The following is a 14,932-nucleotide window of genomic DNA, read 5'->3' as shown; positions in this document are numbered from 1 at the left end:
GGCTAGCCGCTAGCCAGGATTCATGACGTGCTGTGGGAGCAGAGACAAAAGTCACTAGCAGAGGCAACATCGGGGGAGGGCCTTGGCCTCTGTGCTCTTGTTTGTTGACCCACCAGCATAACCGGCTGGCCCCTTTGTGAAACAGGGTGCTAGACTAGGTGGTTGCTCTGAACCACAGGGTGCCTCTTTGTTACTCAGTTCTCTCCAGTTCCTCCAAAAATCCAAGAGCTTGGACCTCTGTTAGACCAAGGGAGATTATGACCCTGCGCCAATAATTCCTTCTGCTTACCAGGGTTTCAGTAGAGTCACTGGGAACATACTCAAAAATCTCAAGAGTATTCTTGAAACCAGATGGGCCCATTAGTCTCCAGAGGCACACTGTTCTGATCCTGCCACTGTGGAAAAGGAAGGGATACAGTCATTGTGCCTTAAGCTGATAAGGGCTTTATTTCCAGGACTTTCAGTAGGTTGCCAGAGACCTGCTTGGTACAGAAAAATAGCTCCAGCTTATCTTCTGTTACATGTGTTGTCCATAAGAACAAAGGCTTGTTCTATGGTAGTCATGAGGTTCTGACCCTGGACAAACAAGTGAGCCACTGGACTGATAGTAAAAGTGCCCTAGAACAATCTGTGGGGGGTGGGAGGGGTTAGCAAGAGGCCAGAGACCACTTTTCACTTGAGTGCTACATTTATGTGGGCTTTCTGGGAAAATCTGACTGGAAATTCAAAATTGAAAATTGAAAAAATTCCCATTTAAATAATAACAAAAGAAGGCAAATGTACCACATGCTGTTACCCCAAGTAGGCAGTCTCTATTTTAGTTGGGGGAATTAGCTGGAGACAGAGAGTGAGAGAGGGTAACTGAGATCGATAGCCTAGATATACCAGGATAGACCTGGGTGAAAACTCAAATCAGCAGGCAGTTGTATAATTAAAATATGGTTTTATTAAAGGATAAAAATAGTAAAACTGGAAATATATCTTTAAGCAATTAACATGCACACACAAAGCTTACAAGAGCTGACTAAGAGAAAAGAGAGGAAGTTGGATAGGGTTTCAGGATAGGTGATCGTTACCAGTGTTGAAGGGAGCGCTGAAGAGGAAAATGACCAGTGTTTTCAGGAGCAAAAGAAAGAGTTCACACTCAAGTGGGGGTGGGTGTACAGATCCAAGAACACACACACTATGAATAGCCAAAGGACCAAGACTTATACCTCAAAATGGGTTCCGAGGCAGTATGAGGTAAGCTGGCAAGAAAACCAGATACAAAGAGTTGATTGCTTTCCCGGGGATCCAATAAAAAGATAAAACAGGCTTGATGAGTTGTCAGGACCCAAGAGAATGCTCGGGCCATTCTCCTGAATACTGATTGATTGCTGGAATGGGTGCAGATAAAGTAATGGTCTGATCGAAGCACTGATTAAATGACCTTAGGGTGACACAATGGAGATTAGCTAGCCCCATTGTCCAGCCAGGCACACCTTAGGGCCAGGGGAAAAATTCAGTGGACAACTGCCTTCTTGCCCAGGTTTAACACACAAGGTGGATCGTAAAACTCTGAGAGGCATCCATTTTGTGGGGAGCATCGTCTTGCTCTTATGCCAGGCATTGCCCCCCGTGCATCCATAGCATCCCTTAGCGGGAGGAGGGGCCCAAATTCTTACAATGCAAGCACTGGGGTTTGTCCGTGTTTCATATCCCACATTTAGCCCACCTAACATGATTGATTTGCAACACAGCAGCTCTGACAGCTATAGATAAAGAGACTAAATTTACATATTGAATATTTTCCACCCCACATCACTGGAGCTCAGTTAAGTTGCTTGCTGGTAACCTAGGCAGACAGTATACTAGTCGAAGTGGCAACGTGTCCACCACAAGATACATACAATGAGTGCAGTTCATCATCTGTATTTGTCATCTAGCAAAGGGGAGACACACGTGAAGGTAATAGTTACCCCCCCCCCCAAATCCTTCAGTTTGGGTTTGGTGGAGGTCTGCAGATTCATCTTGGGTTAATAGGGATAAGATGGCATTATCTGCTTCCTCCAACCAGGTTTGAGTCATGCAAGCCAACTCTACGCATTATTCTAGAAGTAGATCAGGAATTAATGAGATCTTATTTTTTTCTGAGCTGTCATTTGACATCACAGATGAAGTGAGTGGAGGGAGTCATAGGGAACCCTTCTGCTCTCATCTGTTTGAATAGTTGGAGATTGAACAAATGGTGAACACCAACATGTTGCCCCACTGGTCACCCCAAACCAGCACTCCTCTCACTGCCAGACTTTCCGTGTTCACATGGCATGCCAATAGCCTTGGGTTTTCTAAGAGCCATCCATCAGTCTATAGCAGGACTGAAGCAGATAACTGCCTTAAGACCCCGTATATTATTTCCAGTGTGTTTATTTTCTATTTTAGTCTTTGCAGTGAGAACACATAATTTTAGTATATTGAAGTCTGTTAAGTATCCAGGTCAGTTTTTTCCTATTATAAATGCAATTAATTACAGCTTTTATGAAGATTCCGTCTTGTTTAAGTATTGTTTGATCTACTAACTTGTTTTGGGCTCTTTTCGTATGTCTTTTTATGACAATCAAGTGAGCATGTTTTAGTTTTTATGCAGTCCTCCAGAACAGTTGTCAGAGGTGAAGGCCGCTAATGAAAGTTACATGAGACTCTCTTCCCCTCCCTTCCTGAATTTGGAGGGGATGTGGAGTTTTGCATAACACTGTGAACTTTGGAGTCAGCAGGGAATCTCCTCCCCTTCAGGAGGTGTGAAGCGGTTTCGTATGTCTTGTTGCTTAACTTTGGAGCAATGAGAAGCAGTGAGAGACTCCTTTCTGCTTCTGCCTGCTCCAAAGCCTGATATGACATAAGACCTTTCTTCCTTTCTCTTGAGTTCTCTGGCATTGGCAGACGATTTTGAGGAGGAAAATGGTCAGTAGTGATTGCAAATTATTGCTTGGCTAGTAAGAAAAGGCAACGTTTGTGGGCCTTTTATAAGTGGGCTATAGTTTTCACGTTTGTGACCAATCGTGAAACTCACAGTGAAAAATTACTTGTGAAATGTCTGTAGCTACATGCACTAGATTCTTCCACTGTTCTCACCGTGGGAAAGTAACTTTCAGAAAAATGTAACTTAGAAATATTCTTGCATATTGTGCAATTTGTGGCAAACACCCATTTTTAAAAGGATATAATTGCAGAGGAGTTGTCCAGTCAGTCTGTTGCAGCACAAACAAGCAGGAGTTTCATGGCACCTTAAAGATGAACAAAATTTTCTTCCAGCATGACTGATCATGGCCTAAAGGTAAAGGTCCCCTATGCAAGCACCAGGTCATTCCTGACCCATGGGGAGACGTCACATCCCGACGTTTTCTAGGCAGACTTTATTTGTGGGGTGGTTTGCCAGTGCCTTCCCAGAGCCTGCTTTTTCCAGATGAGTCTGACGAAGCAGACTATAGGTTAATGAAAGCTTATGCTGGAATAATTTTTTGTCCGTTTTTAAGGTACCAAAGACTCCTTATTTTTGTTTCCACAATTGAATCCAGATTGGGCCTAGACTTCCTGGAAAGAGACAGAAATTCAGTAATGATCAAGTAATTTGCATGTAGGAATAAGTAAAATTGCTTTATAGAGCATCTGTCTTCTGTGTGGATTCCATGGGTTAAATGGGCTATTTCTAGTTCAAACCGGCCATGGAGTCTCATCAGTCACCTGACATTACTATTGTATTTTCAGTTTTATTTGCTACTTTATTCAGCTCAGAATATGCAGTTGTTCTTTTTCCAGTGTGATGATTTGTAGCAGGCCTAAACCCTGGAGCCTCATATGAGCCAACTTTCAGATTAATAGTCCTATTTTTCTGTAGTACTTTGCTTACAACAAGAGTATGATTTGTAAATTCCATATTTTTCTTGATCTTCCCAGGAAAACTTTACATAAACAACGAGTATTGCAATTAGAGGTAGGGGGTGGATGGGACCATGTTCCCCTTCTCAGAACGTAGGGTAGTGTGAAGCCTATTGTGATTCTGGGGGGGAAACATGATTCTCATCCTTCAGGTACAATAGATATCCTTTTGTGCTAAATAAGTGATTCTCATCCTTCAGGGTACTGTTCATTAGATTTTCCCAACAGTCTGAATCCAGTACTCAGTATGTGTGTGAAACTTTTCACCTTCCATACCTGTGAAGTCTGCCTCTTGAAACACACCTGAAACATTACAGTAATGCTGCATCTTGTCCATACACTTACAGAGCTGCTGGATTTTACAGAAGAATCATCTAGCATTCCTGAAAGCAATAAGAAATCCACAAATCCACAAGGTGATAAATCTAAGGAAAACACCCGAAAGATATTCAGTGGACCAAAGAGGGTAAGTACTGATGTTAAAATGGGTCTGCTGTTGTTTTATCAGTGCATTCGTTAAGAGGTGGGTGTAGGAGAAGGGAAAGAATATTCTGCCATATTGGATCCTTTCATGAAGGAGCGTGCACACAGAAAATGATAGTGGATGAAATTCCCTGTGCCCCCCACCCCCAAACAACAACAACAATCAGATCGAAACTGAATATCATAAGGAAACAAATCATTTGACTTGCTGTCAGCATGAATAGGGTAATGAGTGTTCATCTGCGTGGCTTCTATGCAGTCCCACATCGGGACTGCGCAGGCCTGCCACGGATAAGATTTGTCAGCTTCTAGCAAAATCGAAAGTGAGAGTGCTTCCCTCCCCTCGGGGCATGCAGCCTTCCCGCCCAAACGGTCACATGACCAAGGGGGAGGGAGCACTCTCCCCCCCAGTTCTCTTTCTGCCACCATGGAGAGAGAACGTGTCTTTAGCTTCTCTTCATTATGGAGTCTAAATAGGCTCCTCTCTTCAAAACTTGCCACTCTTGCGGCACTAAAATGGCAAAACCCGATTGCCATAATGATTGCCTTCTTTGTCTGGGGGAAGGTCGTATTCCTTCCGCCTGTAAGAGCTGTGCTAAGCTCACTCTGAGGGCATTGAAGGCCCGGACTGATTGTCTCAAGTCTCATCTTCCCATGGAGTCCCTTCGTCCGAATGCAGGGGAAGGTACTTGCAAACGGCCGGCTGGCCCTGAAGAAGGGGCTTCGGCTTCCACAGAGGCCGCGAAGAAACTTCCTTGTCGGGAGACTCAACAGGACGCCAGAGGTACGTCTAAGCGAGGCAAATCCTCCCTTTGGTCCTCTAAGAAAATGAAATTCATCATTAAACCGGCCACATTCATTGCCCCGGTTGTTCCGGAGCACCAAAAGCCTCCGTCGAAATTGCCTTGGTGCCGATCTCAGTCGAAATTGCCTCGGAGCCGAACACCGGTGAAATCGCCTCAGCGCCGATCCTTGTCAAGGTCTCCCCGACACCGATCAAACTCTCCTTGGCGCCTATCATCGGTCATCGTTGATGTGTCCCTGCGTCAACCAACGCCGCCGATTGTTCTTGAGGACACGCCTCCTCATGATTCCCTGGCTAACCCCTCTGCTACAGTTTAGAGTGGGTCCCAGGATGATCATCAGTTCCACACTCAATTCCTTAACGCAACTGTATAAGGATGTGCCTTTGTTGACAGTAGACAAGCTTCTCCAAGGGTCGATGTTGGCGCCATTACACTGAACCCACCTGCCTCCGGCGCCGGAGCAGTCGGCACTGCTGCAGAGGTCCAAGCCCATGGATCCGACGCATGCTGTCGATCTGGATCTGGATCACGCAGCTGAGCAGGGTTCTGGCGAAGATCAGGACAGACAGGACAAGTTGCATCCTAGTAACGCCATTTTGGCCCAGGAGGTCCTGGTTCGCAACACTGATGTCCATGGCCCAAGGGGAATACAAGTTCCTTCCCGTGATATCCCCTCACATATCTCCCAAGGTCAAGCTGGCAGCTTGGAGAATTCGAATGTGAATCCCTGGTCAGATAGGGTGACTCAGGTGCTTTTGCACTCTCTTAAATCGTCTACCCGGCGCTCATATGATGCCAAACGGGGAAGGTTTTTCCTTGCGCGCTGCTGACAAAGAGTTGCCCCCAGTTACTTGTCCCCTGTCGTCCGTTTTTGACTACCTGTTATGTCTGAAGGATTCTGGACTGTTCCAACTCCTCTATTAAAGTTCATTTCATGTTGAACTGGACTCTTTTTCTGTTTTTTCTCATCCATACTCAAAGAAGTTTCTACGGGGGCTCGTCAACCTCTACCCCCCCCGGTGTCTCCACCTGTTCCACAGTGGAGCTTATCCCTGGTATTGTCCCAACTCATGAAACACCCTTTTGAGCCTTTGGCTACATGTGATTTATCCTTTCTGTCATATAAGGCTGCCTTTCTGATTGCTATCACCTCAGCCAGGAGGGTTAGCGACCTAGCGGCCCTTTGTCATTCCCACCCGTTTACTAAGTTTCATGCGGACCGGGTGGTTCTGAAACCTAAGCTTTCATTTTTGCCCAAGGTGGTTTCCTTTTCCCACCTTTCCCACAATATTGTTCTACCCGTATTTTTTCCAAATCCATCTTCCTATGCGGAAAGGGCTCTGCATTCTTTAGATGTCCGTAGGGCCCTCCTTTTTATCTACAAAGAACTACAGGCTTTAGGGTAGATGATAATCTTTTTATTTGCTTTAGTGACCACCGCAAGGGTCACCGGGCTTCCTCGCAGACCCTGTCAAGGTGGATTACCTCAGCCATTGAGCGAGCGCACGTGGATTGCCTAGACATGATCAAGGTGCACTCCACAAGAGTTTACGCTGCCTCCATTGTCTTTTCGTCTAAAATTGACCTCCGGGACATCTGTCAAGCGATGACATGGTCGATTCCTTCTACATTCATGAAGCACTATGCGATAGACGTGGATTCATCTAGAGAGGCAGCAGTGGGACGTGCCGTCTTGCAGTCATTATTTCGGTGACTGTCCCACACCCGCCATCCTGGTAAGCGAGCTTGCTACTCTCCCAATGTGGGACTGCATAGAAGCCACGCAGATGAAAAACAGAGTTTCACTTACTGTAACTGTTGTTCATCTGGTGGTCTTCTATGCAGGCACACATCCCTTCCTCCTTCCCCGCTGTGGGACCTCTCCGCAATACACGGGGTTTCCATGGCGGCAGGTTGGAGAACTGGAGGGGAGAGTGCTCCCTCCCCCTTGGTCATGTGACCGTTTGGGCGAGAAGGCTGCATGCCCCGAGGGGAGGGCGAGCACTCTCATTTTCGATTTTGTTAGAAGCTGACAAATCTTATCCGTGGCTGGCTTACGCAGTCCCAATGTGGGACTGTATAGAAGACCACCAGATGAACAACAGTTACAGTAAGTGAAACTCTGTTTTTCATCAGGTAAGAAACACTAATGTAGAAGCGATGGGATTGTAAAGAGCAGATTTCCCTTAACTGTGATTTACACAGTGTACGTTGCTATAGAATGTGATGCAAACCGCCCAGCCCCCATTTCAAACAGCAACCAGCCAGCATAGGTCAACAGGCAATATATATTGAAGGATCATATTTGTGAGGAACTGTGGAAGAAGTAGTGTTGGTTTTTGTATGCTGACTTTCTCTACCACTTAAGGAAGAATCGAACCGGCTTATAATCACCTTCCTTTTCCCTCCCCACAATACCCCACAATACCTGTGAGGTAGGTGGCACTGAGAGAGCTCTAAGAAAGCTGTGACTAGCCCAAGGTCACCAAGCAGGCTTCATGTGTAGGAGTGGGGAAACCAACCTGGTTTATCAGAATAGCGTCCTCTGCTCATTTGGATGAGTGGGAAATCAAACCCAGTTCTCCAGCTTAGAGTCCACAGCTCCAAACCACCACTCTTAAACAATAAACCATGCTGGCTCTCTACACCATATTGGAAACAGGTCTACCCTGATGAATAGATTTGAATAACTTTTTACACTGGAATAATTTTTTAAGTGCTTAGAAAGTGTACTCCCTCATTGTGAATATATGTTAAAGTTTATTTCGTTTATAAGTTTTGAATGTGATTTTAGCCCTTGCTCTTAATGATATTTTTTAAAGGCTTGTTAGTGACTTTTCATAGCTTGATTAGTGGTGGGCATCCACAGATGTGTTTACCAGTAGTGAATGATGACCTGGTCCTCTGCTGAACAGCACAGTTTCTTGGAGGCTTTAATTTGAACTAGGGTTTGGGGAATAGAAGAAATGGTAGGAATCTCTTCTAAGCACCAGGAGAGACTGTTTCCATACTTCAGCACAAATGAAAGAAGACCTTTTCCTTCTCCTGAAAGAGGAGGGAGTTGGTAGCAGTCACAAATAATGGCTGCTTAAAAAGCCTAGCTGTCATCTTTGGTCTGATCAGTGAAGTGACACAGTAGCTTTTTAAAGTTTTCAGACAATGCAATATTAACAAGATGTGTTTTTTTAATAATAATTGTGTCAGAGTAGGTTAATTGATACAAACTCTAAAAGCAAATTAAGTTTTTAAAACTTACGTTCCACTGTGTTGTATTTGGTGTTTTTGATGAGTTCTTCTACAAAGTTAAGCAGACTTAAAATTAGAGGTTTTATTCTGTTAATGAACCAAGCAACAAATGTAATGGGTTGAATGCAACAATTGTTTTTCTGCTAGCGTAACTCATTCTTTCCAGAGGAGGGGAGGGGGGCAGTTTTTGCTGATTTTTTTCAGCCCAGTGAGCTGCCTGAAATGCTGCTACTGGGGCTTGGGGGACCCTCAAGAACTGCCTTGGGATAAGCAGTGGGAGAAACAGTAGAAACCACCCCCCTCCCCAGCAAAAAGGACCTTTGGGAGCAATCCACTGTAACAAAAGCATTTCAATGTAAGAAGAGAGTGGCACTGCTTTTTTCTTTTAATTTAAAGAAGTAAAACATGATTGTTGCAGTAAAACGTTGGAAATTAATTTTAAAATCGAAAACCTCCATGAAATGTTTTGAGGAAGAGCAAGTGGATGATGTGAAGTAAATTGCTTTGAAATGTTATTTTTTGGGGGAAGCTGGATATAAATTATGAGATGGCTGCTTTCAAATAATCATCTGTTCTGTTTTGCAGTCACCAACAAAAGCGGTATACAATGCTAGACATTGGAACCAGCCAGAATCTGAGGCTCTTCCAGCACTACAAGTGGTGAAAAATCCAAGTATCCCAGTGAGTAGGGTGTATCTTTCCCCCTCGATCGAAAGAGAAGTCATGCTCAGCAGAAATTGTTATAGACGTGTTGTCAAGTTACAGTAAAAAATGTCATGAGCGGTATTTCAGATATTATTAAGTATTAAGGTTGCCAAAAAAAAAAAAAAAAGCACTCTTGCAGGTATTGTGATTTAGTATGACAGGAGTTGTTGATTTTGCTAGGAGTCGTATAATGCTTGAAGTTGTTTCAGGGAAGGTATTCCTAGATGGCAGAAGTAATGGGGTTGATTGGCACAGGTGGTTGTCTCTTTGGGGTGCGCATTGTTACTGTTCTGTACTTGGTTACGCACCTGCACCCATGCTTGCATCTTTCTGTACATCCCAGTGCCTGCATTGGTTATGTGGTTTCATCTGGAGACCAAGAGGGTTACTCGCTTTAAAAGATACCGTCTGAATCTCTGCAGTTGTTAACTGTGCAGACTTTTGATCGATCCCATAATCATGTATTCAGGAATATTTTCAAAGTGCAAAACACACTCCAGTTATGGGTGTGCAACATGTGTGACACATCCTAGCCCACTGAGGCTTTCCCTTCAGTGTAGTGTGTTAGAGGCTTCTTACGAGCAAGTCGTATGGGAGGAAGTTATTGTAGCCAGATGCCATGAACAGGAAAGCTCCCTAAATTGGGTTCAGCTGAAATGTGCTGGTGGTGGGGAGGGGGCTGAGACTACATGGTAGAACACTGGCTGCATTTTGCTCATGGATGCACATGCAGCAGAATAGATGTGTACATATTCATAGCATGTGATACTGGGGAGTTTGTATGCTGGTTCCATTATGAAAGTCTTGTCTGCATAGGAAATGTCCTTATGTTTGAAGGGACTACTGTAAACTCCAGCGCAAACCAGAATCCTCTTTAGACAATTGTACTGGAATATAAGTGGCCCCATCTTAAATTTCATAGGTTGGGATCCATAATTACCATATTTTTCCATGTATAAGATGCCCCCATGTATAAGATGACCCCTATTTTTTTTAACCCAAAATTAAGAAATCAGGAGTCGTCTTATACATGGGGGAGTGTACAAAATACAGGAGGGGAAGAGAGCGGGGACCACGGGAAGGCTGGTCACCGGCCGACCAGGGCAACCGGGCTCTTCTCCGCCCGCTCTCTTCCCTGCCCATCAGCTGATGGGAAGCGAAGAGAGCGGGACCTTCCATGTATAAGGTGACCCCCAATTTTTTTCTAAATATTTTTAGAAAAAAAGATTGTCTTATACATCGAAAAATACGGTAAATTTTCTTTGAACACCCTTCCTACTGATTTAAACCCTGATTTACCCCTCATGCCATTCCCAAGGGTCCCCTGTCCCTCAGGAGCAGCATTTTGGGGAAGATCAGTGGGCTGGGGCAGGCAGGAAACTTCTGTTCTGTAGCAGAAGTTTCCTTTCTGTCAGTGGAAAATTTAGTCTGGACCAGCCTACTGAGTGTATTGGCCATTTGGAGGAATTTAGTGTGCATCAAATGTATTTCCCTCTGACCTGGATGGCCTCGGCTACTCCTATCTTGTCAGATCTCAGAATCTAAGCAGGGTCAGCCCAGGTTAATATTTGGATGGAAGACCACCAACGAATACCAGGGTTGGTATGCCGAGGAAGGCATTGGCAAACCACCTCTGTTAGCCTCTTACCTTGGAAACCCCACAAGGAGTTGCCATAAGTCAGCTACGACTTGATGGCATTTTACACACACAAAATGTGCGTCAAAACAAAGGAGGGGCAAAATACTAGCTGTAGTATAGATGTAGTACTGTAGCAAAACAGATTGATTTTAATAAAGGTCACCAAAGCACACAGTGTTTAACATTTTCAAGATTTTCATTAGCTAAATGTAGCATTAAAGACCCCTGAAAATCTGTTTCTGTTAGAATAGCCGTCTCAGATGCTTAGATGTGAGAATTGTCATCAGATTTTTTTTTTCTTGGCTGTAATAGAAAGGTAGAACTGCTTTCAGGGAAAGAATATTTTGGAGGACGATTCTATGACAATCTTGGCATGGATGGAGCTTCTGGGAAATAAGTGGAAGGTAGCTAACAGCTGCAGGTGTTTTCAAATGGTTTTTGAAACTCAATAATGGTTCCATTAGCCTCAATTTTCATTCTTAAGCTGAACTGGGATAATTTTATAGTACTTTTCACTTGGGCCCTTTAAAAATAGTAAATCTAAAACACCTGATGTTTAATGATTACGATGTACAAAGTGCAATGACTGATCTAATTTTCACCTTCGAGGAGCTGAGGCTGTGCCTCTGAAAATCTCAAGGCTGAGTGGAACATACGCATGAAATGTTCTTTTCTTTATTTGGTGCTTAATGCTTAAACATCTACCCATTGTAGCACTTTTTATCAATAGGTAAGGCTATCTTCAAAGGAGGCAATTCATAAAGACGATGGGGTGTTTAAAGCTCCTGCACCCCCTCCCAAAGTGATAAAAACGGTGACATTGCCTACTCAGCCCTATCAAGAGATAGTAACTGCCTTGAAATGCAGGAAGGAAGACAAAGAAGTAAGTGGAATACGTACCATTTCAACAAAAATCTTTAACGAAAGGCATGATTCAGTCATGTAAATTGAAAGCAGAAGAACTAGTGTCAGAGTTAAGAAAAATTCCTATTAAAAAGGAGATCTCTGGTCTTCCAAGTAAAGTTGAATTTTTGATGCTACAGGGGAAAGCTGTTTGTTAAAAATGTGGGTTAATAAATTAATACCAAGCTTTAAACAAATGTCTTCCAGTTATACACTGTTGTTCAACACGTCAAGCACTTCAATGATGTAGTGGAATTTGGCGAAAATCAAGAGTTCACAGATGATATTGAATACTTGTTAAGTGGACTGAAGAGCAATCAGCCCCTAAACACACGTTGCCTTAGGTAAGATACTTCAGACACTGAACAGCAATTCCACAGCACACTTAACTGTTTAGAAGTGCTCAGTGCTTGTGAATTTGGGGAGGTTGTACCATTGGGAGGGGAGTACAGAACTGTGTCTGTCAATGTGCCAAATGAATAGATAGGCCACTTGCTAATTTTATTTTCCTTTGCAACTTAATAGACAGAATCCACTTTTCCGAAGAAGGGGACATTTGACACTGGCTGATAGCTGAAGAATTATTCAGCAAACACTTGTACAGCCCCCACCCCACCCCACATGATCAGTGCCACTTTATTTTGATCACCATGGGTGGCCATGTTAGTCTGTCAATAGCAGTAGAAAAGAGGAAAGGTGCAGCAGCACCTTAAAGACTAACAAAATTTCTGGCAGGGTATAAGCTTTCATGAATCACAGCTCACCTCTTCAGATACTTCTTCAGAAAGCTCATACCCTGCCAGAAATTTTGTTAATCTTTAAGGTGCTACTGCACTCTTGCTCTTTTCTACTTTATTTTGAAACTAGGATTCTTTCCTTCATCAAAGGACCATTGATAAATACTTTAAAATACCCTTTATGGCATCTCTTTACTGTCCTTAACTAATTATCGTGGCATGAATCCAAGATTGCCCAAAGGACTTGATAACTCACAGTGATGAAATAATCCAAGATTAAAGATAGTTTGACAGTTTCTCAGAGGCCTACATCAACTGCTCTATCTTAAGCTAAACCAGGGGTCGGCAAACTCATTAGTCAAAAGAGCCAAATATCAACAGTACAATGATTGAGATTTCTGTTGAGAGCCAAATTTCTTAAACTTAAACTATATAGGTAGGTACACTGTTTATTAACTTAATAAACTTTAATTAAAGTTTTAAGTCTTAATTAAACTATCGGTACACTGAATAAAACTTGATATCATACTTAATAGTGATCTTATTTATTGATAAAAATTAAATTGTAAGTCCCTGCCATTTCCCCCTCCCCGTCTGGAGGCCTCGTCTGGAGGCCTGGTCTACCGCCATAAAAGCCTATTGGTAGACCTGGCCTCCGGCTGAGTCCCATTGGGAGGCCAGGTCTACCCATTGGCTTTCTTGGCAGTAGACCTGGCCTCCGGAGGCCCATAGAAGCCAATTGGTAGACCTGGCCTCTGAAGGGGGACTTTCCCCTCCTCGGAGTCCAGGTCTACCGCCAAGAAAGCCAGTGGGTAGACATGGCCTCCCAATGGGACTCAGCCAGAGGCCAGGTCTACCAAAGGAAGCCCGCCCCGCCCAACAGCTGATAGGCGGGCGGGGCGGGCCAGGAACCGCCTAGCCGCCAGCCCAGCAATCGCACGGCTAGAGGGGAGGGGAGGCTTTAGCCTCCCAACCATTGAAGACAAGGGAAAGGGGGACCCGGCCATTCTCCACGGCGGGTGGGGGGAGAGACAGCGCACCCGCTCTCTCGCTCTCAGGCGCGCCGGCTCTGCAGCCTGGCTGCCGGCGCGAGCGAGTGCGAGAGCAGGGGCAACGAACCAAGTTCGGAGAGCCGCACTCAACGGGCCAAAGAGCTGCATGCGGCTCAGGAGCCGCGGTTTGCCGACCCCTGAGCTAAACCAAAGGCCAAATACTTTTATCTTGAAAGCCCCCTTGCAACCCTGCCACGAGGGACTGTAGTAAATTCTTTTCCAAAATGGGTACTAGTAAGAGCCCAGTAGAATTTATTGGCGAGATTGGTTGTTTTGTAGAATTGAGGGGAGGGAGTTGTTTTCCCCAAAGAACTTTATATCATTGTAATATGTCATTCTTGCCTTGTAAAAGATCAGGGGATAAGAACTTCAGTAGCCCTGTGAAACATTTTGCCATCAAAATAGGTAACAAGCAACAGGGGAAAATCATAAGGGTTCAAACCTCTAAATCCTGTTCCCTTCACGTCCAGTAAAGACCAGATTTAAACTGCTTCGTTAATGTTGTTGATCTTGGTTATAAGCACTCCTCCAAAAATAGTTCCGAAGACGAGTCCTAGCTAATAAGAGCAGAGTTGTTCCAGCATATATTAAGAATGTGCTTGTAAAATGAAAATGACCTTGTAATTGATAAAGATGGCTCGGGCAGGTGAAATGATCAGATTGTCCTGTCTTGGAAAATAACTGTAGAATAGAATAGAATAGAATTAACATAACATAACATAACATAACATAACATAACATAACATAACATAACATAACATAATGTTTGTGATCAGAATGGTCCAGAAACACCCTTTTGTGAAACAAGAAAAATAAGCTATGCCATCAGTGTTCCTGCTTTTTTTAAAAAGTATCTGTCACATCATGGTTGCTTAATTAGTGCATGTATAATTTCTGAACCGTCTTGATCCTGTTTTGGAACCCTTTTACAGCTAACATTATTAAAAGCGACTGCCAGAAAATAATCTCCTAATACTGTAGAGTGCTGTGTAGTTTGAGGTGTTGACACAATAACTTAGAAAACAGACCCTAAGCTGCAAAGCTCAATTTTTCTGTACATGTAAAGTTAAACAACCTTGGTCTGTGATAGGCAGGATTGTGAAGCACACTATAGCTTATTTTCTCTTCCCCCTTCTTCTGTCAGTGTTATCAGCCTGGCGACCAAGTGCGCCATGCCCAGTTTCCGAATGCATTTGAGAGCACATGGAATGGTAGCTATGGTCTTCAAAACGCTGGATGACTCACAGCATCACCAGGTATGCATGTTTTAGGCAGTTAATATCATTTTTTCAATTATTGTATATAGAGAGGTCTTGAAGCAAAATGTTTTTCTAAAGATTTATTGGATTATGACTTACAGTCTGAAACTAACCTTGATTTGGCTTGGCTTGTGTACTGTTTCACTGTCCTTATAATGGTATTGGTGATCAGGTTACTGTCTTTTGA

At 43.7% G+C, this 14,932-nt stretch overlaps 1 protein-coding gene across 1 annotated transcript in view; it reads left to right on the top strand.

The window, feature by feature from the left end:
• The window catches only part of WAPL (WAPL cohesin release factor), a 57,052-nt gene that overhangs the window by 23,464 nt on the left and 18,656 nt on the right, over positions 1-14,932 (top strand). Inside the window, exons 4-8 of the mRNA XM_056849437.1 lie at positions 4,263-4,381; positions 9,036-9,131; positions 11,525-11,677; positions 11,905-12,041; positions 14,631-14,742. Of these exons, the coding sequence (XP_056705415.1) occupies positions 4,263-4,381; positions 9,036-9,131; positions 11,525-11,677; positions 11,905-12,041; positions 14,631-14,742 (617 nt within the window). The remainder of the gene's footprint in view (positions 1-4,262; positions 4,382-9,035; positions 9,132-11,524; positions 11,678-11,904; positions 12,042-14,630; positions 14,743-14,932) is intronic.

This window comes from Euleptes europaea, chromosome 5 (assembly GCF_029931775.1).
Source record: "Euleptes europaea isolate rEulEur1 chromosome 5, rEulEur1.hap1, whole genome shotgun sequence".
NCBI lineage: Eukaryota > Metazoa > Chordata > Lepidosauria > Squamata > Sphaerodactylidae > Euleptes > Euleptes europaea.
The sequence above is the reverse complement of the archived record's forward strand: the minus strand, read 5'-3'. Positions and strand labels throughout refer to the sequence as shown.